Source organism: Nicotiana sylvestris, chromosome 10, assembly GCF_000393655.2.
Source record: "Nicotiana sylvestris chromosome 10, ASM39365v2, whole genome shotgun sequence".
NCBI classification, from domain to species: Eukaryota; Viridiplantae; Streptophyta; class Magnoliopsida; order Solanales; family Solanaceae; genus Nicotiana; species Nicotiana sylvestris.
Genome location: NC_091066.1, coordinates 49,132,352 through 49,142,247, shown reverse-complemented (window position 1 = coordinate 49,142,247; position 9,896 = coordinate 49,132,352). Strand labels below are relative to the sequence as shown.

Genomic DNA, 9,896 nt, shown 5'->3' with positions numbered 1-9,896 from the left:
AAAGAAAAAGCTAGCCAAAACAAAATGAGGCCCTTCGAGCCCAAATTCAGAAAATGAAGGTAACGGTAGAGAACTCCGCCCGAAGTGCCAAAGATGAAAAACTTATAGGTAACCTGAGGCAAAAAGTGAGTGACTATAGTTTTGATTTGAACAAAGAAGAAAGTGAACTAGGCAGGGCCTGATAGCAATTGGCTAAAAATGCGGATGAACGAGCATGCCTGGTTAAGCAGTTGAAAGAAAAGTATGACGATGAGGTCGCGGGATTAAGGAAAAGAATTGTTGCCGCAGAAAACAAAATGATCAAACAGGCGAAAGATTTCAAGGTTGAAAGAGAACATTGTTATACATCATTGGCACAATTAGAAATGGACTTACAACTACTTCAAGAGCAGAATCATGCGGCCGAGCAAACTTTGGAAGCCAGGGCCCAACAAATCGGACGTTTGTTGCAAGAAAAAGGAGTCATAAGAGAAAGGATTAGAACCATAGCCGATTACATTGTTGTGAAGTGCCAATCCTGTGAGGATATGACTCGCACCACCTTCTTTGCAGCAGTGAAGATATTTGTTAAATAGATAATGAGTGACTTGGATCGACTTCAAAAGGATCTTGCATATAGGCCTGCGGCGAGGCCGAATGATGTCCCGCGGGCACCAGGAGCATTAATGTATTCATGATTTTTCATTTGAGTCTATATTTCCTTTTCTATTAGAGTCTGTCAGTTGTTTTGAGTTTGTATTTTCTTTCTGTTGGAGTCTGTCAGTTGTTTTCGAGTCTGTATTTTCTTTTGTGGGAGTATGATAGTTTATATTCGGAGTTTGTATTTTGTCGTGGCATTAGAGTCTGTTAGTTTCTTCTGGAGTCTGTTGGTTTTGAGTCTTTGTACCAAAGCATTTGCTTTTTATGAAAATTGAAAATCCCAAAATATTTTATTATTTACTTTCACACTTATCTCCTAGAACTATGCTCGGTCTGATTCATGCGGGGTCATGATACGTAGGCTATCTCCATAGGATTCGACCATAACCAAAAGAAAAGAAAAAGAAAGAAAAAGAGAGAGGAAAAACAAGAGAGAAAAGAAAAGAGAGAAAAATAAGAAAACCAAGAGAAAGAAACAATGGCAAAACAAGAGGGAAATGAGAGGATCAAAACAAGGAAAAAGCAAAGTCCAGAATGAAAAGAGTGAAAAGGGGGAAAAGAGAAATTGCAAATGGAAATAAAGAAAAGACGGGATGACACAAGCACCCGATCAAATGCATAATAGAAACGGTTAGCTGCTTAGGTGCATTCATTCACCAAAATGTGTGGTTACTAATCTGTTAAAGCCCTAATCGCTAACAAGGTTGTTGTTGATATACTGAGTCCAGGCAGGTGGTTAGTTGATTGGCATTCTAGCAACTCACCCCTACAATACCCGAACAAAAGACAAGCTGAATATGACCAACCAAGAACCGGAGGCAAGTATTGTTGATCCGTCAAAAGAGGTGGAAGAATTGGATGTTACTGCGATGAAGGAAGAGATGTATAAGTTAAAGCAACAAATGGATGAAATGTACCAGGCCTGGGCAAAGGGGCATCCACCACTGGTCTATCCCGCAAACCCTGCTTATATCCCACCAATGGCTCAACCTCAGGAACCTCCCACTGTGAAATCGTCTCCGACCTTTCCTCTATACCAACAGTGCTATGACACCACTTCCCATACATCACAAGCTCCACCACCCAAACAAGTCCCATACCCTCCTCCACCTGCTGCATTACACTGATCTTCCAGTGAACCTCTGTTCCAGACTCACGATAACTAGTATTATCCCCCCGAACCCACCTTCAAAGTTACGGAACCATATTCTTACACCCCTCATCTTGATCTCCCAGTAGAGACCGAGAAACCACCCAAAAATCCCAAACATGAGGAGATGATCAGAAAGGTCAAAAGCTTGGAACAATCGTTTAGAGATATGAGGGGGTTGGGAGGTCAAGTAAGCGTGGCCTATAAGGATTTATGTCTGTTCCCAGATGTTCAATTACCAGTAGGGTTCAAGATGCCTAAGTTTGATTTGTACGACGGGCATGGTGACCCAGTAACACAGTTAAGAGGATTCTGTAGCAAGATGAGAGGGGAAGACGAAAGAGATGAATTATTGATGGCATATTTCAGCCAAAGTCTGAGCGGATCGGCATTGGAATGGTATACTAGACAAGATCACAATAGGTGGTACACATGGGACGATTTGGCGCAAGCCTTCACTTGTCATTTTCAGTACAATCTTGAAATTATCCCAGACCGTCTATCATTGACGAAGATTGAGAAAAAGCCTGGTGAGAGTTTCAGGGAATATGGATTCCGTTGGAGGGAGCAAGCAGTGAGGGTCGACCCTCCGATGAAAGAAAGCGAGATGGTTGATTATTTCTTGCAGGCCTTGGAGCCCACTTATTTTGGTCACTTGGTGTCAGCAGTAGGCAAGTCCTTTAATGAGATTGTAAATATGGGAGGCATGGTAAAAGAGGGACTCAAGTCTAATAAAATCATGAGCTACTCAGCAATTAAAGCAACCACCCAGGCCATTCAAAACGGTACTGGGGGTGTACTCGGGAAGAAGAAGAAAGAGAATGTTACGACAATTGAGTCGGGAGCTTGGGTCGGATCCAGGGGCCCTTCACATTACTATAACCAACTTCGACCCTATCACCAAACTTACCACCACACTCCATATAGCCCACCACGACACTACTACCCACCACCATATCCCCATTTTTCTGTCCATCATGCGCAAACATACACCCAACCTCCCGCCCACGCACAATGGCGTGCACCAGTCCCATAAAATACATACCCAGCTCCACAAAATGCCTATCCACCCCCAAGAGCCTACCGAAATCCCCCTAGAACAGGTTTTCGGCCCAATCAGGCCACCAAGAATGAGAGGTTGTAGAAGAAGAATACTTTCACTCCATTGGGAGAATCATATACCAGTTTGTTCCGCAGGTTGAGACAATTGGGTATACTAAGTCCGATTGAACCAAAATTGCCAAATCCTCCCCCGAGGAATCTTGATCACTCCGTGAGTTGCGAATATTATTCTAGTGCCCCGGGGCACGACGCAGAGAAGTGTTGGCAATTGAAAACAGCTATTCAAGAGTTCATTGATACTAATCGGATTGAGGTCCAAGCTCCGAATATGCCTAATATCAATCAGAACTCATTGCTAGCTCATCAAGAGACGAATATGATTGAGATAGTGCATAAGGAAGGGGAGTCTAAGAAGCCTTCGCAAACTGTCATGATGATTCGGTCCAGTGATGCCAGGCCATTCGAAAGGTCAACAAGTGAAAAGTTCGCGATCAAGTCGAATGGGGCAAATAGTGAACCATCCGTAGTGGTCAAGAAGGGGTCCTCAAGTGACGTCGCAGGGAAAAATGAAAGAGCAAAAGTGGTTGTGCCGGGAGTGGCGAACAAGCTTGTTGTAATTGTGGAAGGTGCACGCATAAACCCTGTCATCATCAAGCCGGTAACTCAATTACCAATAGTAAATAGGAGGGCGGTCCCGTGGAATTATGAACGAGTGACAGTGACTTACAAGGGGAAAGAAGTTAAGGAAGAAGTATGTGAGACCAATGGTTTGACTCGATCGGGAAGATGCTTTGTCCCCGAAGAGTTGAGAATAGCTAAAAGTGCCAAAGACAACACGGTATTGGTGAAGAAAGCTGTGACAGAGGAAGAAGCAGAGGAGTTCTTGAGAAAGATGAAAGTGCAAGATTATTCCATTGTGGAGCAGTTGAGGAAGACACCGACTCAGATTTCATTATTGTCATTATTGATCCATTCAGACGAGCACTGTCGGGCTTTGATGAAGATCCTGAATGAGGCCCACGTTCCTGATAAAATCTCAGTAAACCACTTGGAAAAGATAGCTAACAAGATATTTGAGGTGAACAAAGTCAGTTTTTCTGAGGATGAGTTGCCCATGGAGGGTACCGAGCACAATAGAGCCCTCTATCTGACAGTGAAATGCGAAGACTCTGCGGTTACTCGGGTGCTGGTTGACAATAGTTCCAGCGCAAACATTTGCCCTCTCTCCACTCTAAACAAGTTGAAGGTGGATGATGAAAGAATTCACAAGAACAGTATCTGCATTCGGGGATTCGATGATGGAGGGAAAGATTCAGTAGGGGACATAGTGCTTAAACTTACAATAGGGCCAGTAGAATTTACCATGGAGTTCCAGGTGCTCGATATGGCTGTTTCTTACAATCTGCTGGTAGGTCGACCCTAGATTCATGCTGTCAAAGCGGTACCGTTTACTTTGCATCAAATGGTCAAGTTTTAATGGGATAGACAGGAAATTATCCTACACGACGAAGATAATTGGTGTGTTCCCAGCGATACCATCATTCCATTCATAGAGTTCGAGGACGACAAGGGGCCATGGGTTTATCAGTTTTTTGACATGGTATCGGTAGAGAAAATTATAGAAGGGAAGTGCGTTCCAACCCCGAGGGTAGCTGCCACATCAGTCATGGTAGTTACCGAAATGTTGAAAAATGGTTTTGTACCGGCAAGGGTTTGGGTTCATCTCTGCAAGGTATCGTACAACCGGTTTCTCTTCCTAAAAACTTGGATACATTTGGTTTGGGATTCAAGCCCACAGTCACAGACGTAAGGAGAGCCAGAAAAATGAAACAGAAGGCATAGGCCCTTCCAAAGCTGGTCCCGCGTCTTTCCAGATCATTTGTCAGGCCTGGTACCAGAAAATGGCCAATGTCAACAGTTCCCAGTTTAGTGGTTGATGTAGATAGAGATTTGATTGAAAAGTTTGAGAGGTTATTCGCCGATGTGAACATGTTGGAAGCTGGAGAGTGCTCGAGTAAAGCGGATGTGCAGTTTGTTGGGCCCGTGCAAAGATTAACAATTGGGAAGCTACTCCTCTCCCCACCAGGAAGGAGTTTTGGTAGTTTGCTTTGATTTTCTTTCAGTTTATCTGGATTACTCCAGGGTTGTAATTCAGATTCTATGTTCCATCCGTTTGGATGTATAAACCTTAATTTCAATTAAATGCAGTTTCCCTTTTTCCTCCTTCCTGATAATTTTATTTTTGTTTTTCTTTTCTTCCTTGTACAGTTCTTTTTATGCTGGCTTCAATGATATGACATGCATGAGGAATCTCCGGCCTAGTCTTAAAAGCCAATCTAATTCTGAAATAGTAATTCAAGAAATAGAGTGTGACGGTGAATCGGAATATGACGAGGATAAAGCCTTCGAAGAGATTAGTAGAGAATTAAGCCATTTTGAAGAAAAACCCAAGCCTAACCTGAGTGATACAGAAACAATCAATTTAGGGGATCAAGATAATGTCCGGGAAACTAAAATAAGTGTACATCTTGAACCATAACTCAGAGAGGAGATAATTAAAGCATTGTTCGAGTATAAAGATGTTTTTGCATGGTCCTATGACGACATGCTGGGTCTAAGCACTGACTTGGTGGTTCACAAATTTCCCACTAACCCGGAATTTCCCCCTATCAAGCAGAAGCTGAGGAAATTTAAAACTGAAATGAGTGTGAAGATTAAGGAAGTGGTCACCAAACAGTTTGAGGCCAAGGTAATTCGGGTCACCCGGTATCCCACCTGGTTAGCCAATGTTGTGCCTGTGCCAAAGAAGGATGTCAAGACCAGGGTGTGTGTTGATTATCGAGATCTCAACAAGGCGAATCCCCAGGATAACTTCCCATTTCCGAACATCCATATATTGATCGATAATTGTGCCAAACATGAGATTGGTTCTTTTGTGGATTGTTGTGTGGGCTATCACCAAATCTTAATGGATGAGGAGGACGCAGAAAAGACAGCATTCATCACACCATGGGGAACGTACTGCTATCGGGTCATGACATTTGGTTTGAAAAATGCTGGGGCAACCTACATGAGGGCAATGACGACCATATTCCACGACATGATACACAGGGAGATCGAGCTTTATGTGGATGATGTGATTGTAAAGTCTAGAAAGCAGTCTGACCATGTCAGAGATATGAGGAAGTTCTTCCAAAGGCTTCGCAGGTACAATCTCAAGCTCAATCCTGCAAAATGCGCGTTCGGTGTTCTGTCTGGAAAGTTGTTGGATTCATAGTCAACTACCGAGGTATTGAAGTACACCCGTCAAAGATCAAAGCTATCCAGGAATTGCCACCCCCAAAGAACAAGACTGAGGTGATAAGTCTGTTGGGGAGATTAAATTACATCAACAGGTTTATTGCTCAGCTCACGACAACTTGTGGGCCTATCTTCAAATTGTTAAACAAAGATGCTGCGGTCAAGTGGACAGATGAATGTCAGGAAGCATTTGATAAGATAAAGGGGTACTTGTCAAACCCACCTGTGTTGGTCCTACCAGAACCAGGGAGACATTTGATTCTATATTTGACGGTCTTGCACAATTCATTTGGTTGTGTGTTGGGTCAGCATGATATTACCGGCAGGAAAGAGCAGGCCATTTATTATCTCAGCAAGAAGTTCACATATTACGAGGTTAAGTACTTTCATCTTGAGAGGACGTGTTGGGCCCTCACTTGGGTGGCAGAGAAGTTGAAGCACTATTTGTCATCTTACACTACTTATCTCATCTCTCATTTGGATCCGTTAAAGTATATCTTTTAGAAGCCTATGCCTACAGGGAGGCTCACAAAGTGGCAGATTTTGCTCACAGAATTTGACATTGTCTACGTGACCCGGACTGCGATGAAAGCATAAGCATTGGCTGACCATTTGGCTGAGAACCCAGTGGATGAAGAATATGAACCTCTGAAGACTTACTTCCCTGATGAAGAGGTAATGCACATTGATGAGTTGGAACAGGTTGAAAAGCCAGGATGGAAACTTTTCTTCGATGGGGCTGCTAACATGAAAGGCGTTGGGATAGGAGCGATACTTGTTTCTGAAACATGGCATCATTACCCTGTTATGGTTTAGCTTCAGTTCTACTGTACTAACAACATGGCTGAGTATGAGGCATGCATTTTGGGTTTGAGGATGGCTGTGGATATGGGTGTCCAGGAAGTCTTGGTCTTGGGTGACTCGGACCTTCTGGTGCACCAAATTCAGGGAGAATGGGAAATACGAGATTTAAAACTCATACCATACTGACAGTACTTGCAGGATCTTTGTCAACGGTTCCAATCAATGGAGTTCAGGCATATTCCAAGGATTCACAATGAGGTCATCGATGCTTTGGCTACTCTGGCGTCAATGTTGCACCATCCCGATAAGGCATATATGAATCCTTTGCAGATTCAGATCCACAATCAGCATGCTTACTGTAATGTGGTAGAAGAAGAGCTCGATGGGGAACCTTAGTTTCACGATATCATGGAATACATCAGGATGAGGGTGCAAGCCACAGGTGATCAAAAGAGAACAATTAGGTGGTTGGCAAGCGGTTTTTTCTTCAGCGGAGGGGTTCTATACAAAAGGACTCCAGACCTTGGGCAACTGAGGTGCATAGATGCTAGGCAGGCTACAACTATTATGGCCGAAGTACATTTTGGAGTATGTGGACCGCACATGAGTGGGTACGTGTTGGAAAAAAAGATTCTCCGAGTAGGTTATTATTGGCTCACTATGGAGCGAGATTGTATCAGTTTTGTGCGTAACTGTCATCAGTGCCAAGTGCATGGAGACCTGATTCATTCTCCCTCATCTGAATTACACACAATGTCTGCACCATGGCTTTTTGTTGCATGGGGCATGGATGTCATTGGGCCAATTGAGCCATCAGCATCAAACGAGCATAGGTTCATTTTGGTGGCAAAAGACTACTTCACCAAGTGGGTAGAGGCTAAAACATTCAAGTCGGTAACTAAGAAGGTGGTGGTTGATTTTGTGCACCAAATATCATTTGCCGGTTTGGGATACTAAAGGTGATCATTACAGATAATGGGGCTAATCTCAATAGTCATCTGATGAAAGAGGTGTGTCAACAGTTTAAGATCACACATCGCAATTCCACCCCATATTGCCCCAAGGCGAATGGAGCAGTCGAGGCAGCCAAGAAGAATATAAAGAAGATACTTCGAAAAATGGTGGAGGGTTCTAGGCAGTGGCATGAAAAGTTGCCGTTTGCATTGCTGGGTTATCGCACTACTGTCCGTACTTCAGTAGGGGCGACTCCTTATTTGTTGGTGTATGACACTGAAGCAGTGATACCCATAGAAGTGGAAATTCCATCCCTTCGAATTGTCGCGGAGGCTGAGATCGATGATGATGAGTGGGTTAAAACCCACTTGGAACAATTGAGTCTGATTGATGAGAAAAGATTAGCAGCAGTGTGTCATGGCCAGTTGTATCAACAGAGAATGGCCAGAGCATATAATAAGAAGGTGCGTCCACCGAAATTTGAAGTGCGCCAGTTAGTATTGAGATATATCCTTCCACATCAGGCTGAGGCCAAAGGCAAGTTCGCTCCAAACTGGAAGGGGCCATTCATCGTAACTGGAGTTTTGTCAATGTCACTTTGTATTTAACAAATATAGAAGGCAAGTGCGTAGAAATGGACATCAATTCCGATGCGGTCAAGAGATACTATGTATGATCCTCTCTCTGGTTAATTTATATTTGTTTGTACTTGGCATATTTTGAAGATTTGGAATGACGAAGGCGTTTTGTTCTGCTATCTAAACACTTTATCCTTTCTTACCACTTTGAGCCTTATTTATTTTTCTTTCATACCCCTCTTTCAGAATCAATAGCAAATATCAGAAACACAAGCGTGAAAGATAAGTAAAGGAAGAAGAGAAAAAGAGAAAAAAAAGAAAAGAGAAAGAAAGAATGAAAAAAGGGAAGAATGAAAAAAAAAAACAACAACAACAAAGTAATTTCTATGACATGAAATATGTTCAACCTGATTCCTTTTAAGGATACTTAGGCAGCCTCACGGTTCGGTCCCATCAAAATAAAAATCCAAAAGTCCCCAAACAAGAAACTAGGGCAGAAGTTGTGGTTGTTGTCAGAAATCTGATTCCGAAAGTTGTAATCTTGAACCCATTCAAATTGTTTTGAGCCTTTGATATCCATTCCATCTAACCCCATCCAAAAGCCCACATTACGGTCCAAATAAAGATCTTCCGATCAGTCTTCGAGAGATGCCAAGTCAAGCAAATGGAGGTGATTCATATCAAGGGCAACATTCTGGTCCAAGCAGAAAATATTGAAAATGAGAGTCTTATTGGTAAAAACCCTCACGGGCACCATAAGGCGATGAGAGCTGAGAGAAATAAAAAATGAGAGAGTCTTATTGGTGAAAACCCTCTCGGGAACCTTGAGCCGAAAGTGAGTTGAGAGATAAACAAATGAGAGAGGCTTGCTGGTGAAAACCCTTCAGGGCACCGCAGGCTGAGCAAGGTCAAGGTTTTGGTGAAGAAATCGGGTTATGGAAATTCCAGGGCAATAAGTATGGAAACTGAAAGTTGTTTGGTTGGACAGATTGGGCCGATTAATCTGAAATGCATGTCAATGATCGTTGGTGCTGGCTGCTCCAATCAGATAAGTCTCCTTTCCTTTTTCCCCTTTAGATAGTCTTCCTATTTTGGATTTTGCTTATCCTTAACTCTGAAAGGCATTGCATTTCACTTTTTTTGGGTTTATTTCTCTAAGATGTTCCCAATGTCAGTTTTGTTTAAGCAAATAAGAACGAATTTCAAAGCCTACTACCAACTTCCAAAGTTGCCCAAGGCCCAGGGCAGCCAAGGCATTGCTAGAGGTAGTATGATGTGAAATGGGACATAAGATTCCAGTTAAAGTTCCATCGGCGGAATAATTCAGTAATTTCATGGGAGATGCAGAAGTTTAGTTAAAGGGGTCAGAGGTGAAACAACAGTTCGGGTATAGAACATTCGGGTCATCC

The 9,896-nt window shown here is 42.9% G+C and overlaps 1 protein-coding gene across 1 annotated transcript; it reads left to right on the top strand.

The window, feature by feature from the left end:
* Positions 1–1,958: 1,958 nt before the first annotated feature.
* Positions 1,959–7,351, top strand: LOC138879302 (uncharacterized). Its single transcript, XM_070158907.1, has 6 exons — positions 1,959–2,515; positions 2,987–3,749; positions 3,909–4,259; positions 4,341–4,480; positions 4,738–4,881; positions 7,189–7,351. Exons 1-6 carry the CDS (start codon positions 1,959–1,961, stop codon positions 7,349–7,351), a joined length of 2,118 nt encoding a protein of 705 aa, XP_070015008.1.
* The last annotated feature ends 2,545 nt before the right edge of the window (positions 7,352–9,896 follow it).

Coding starts and splice junctions, on each gene's coding strand:
- LOC138879302 (XM_070158907.1), top strand. CDS start 1,959: ATGAGGGGGTTGGGAGGTCAAGTAAGCGTGGCCTATAAGGATTTATGT. Junction 4,260..4,340: donor CTGTTTCTTACAATCTGCTG/GTAGGTCGACCC, acceptor TGGGATAGACAG/GAAATTATCCTACACGACGA. Junction 4,481..4,737: donor GAGAAAATTATAGAAGGGAA/GTGCGTTCCAAC, acceptor ATCATTTGTCAG/GCCTGGTACCAGAAAATGGC.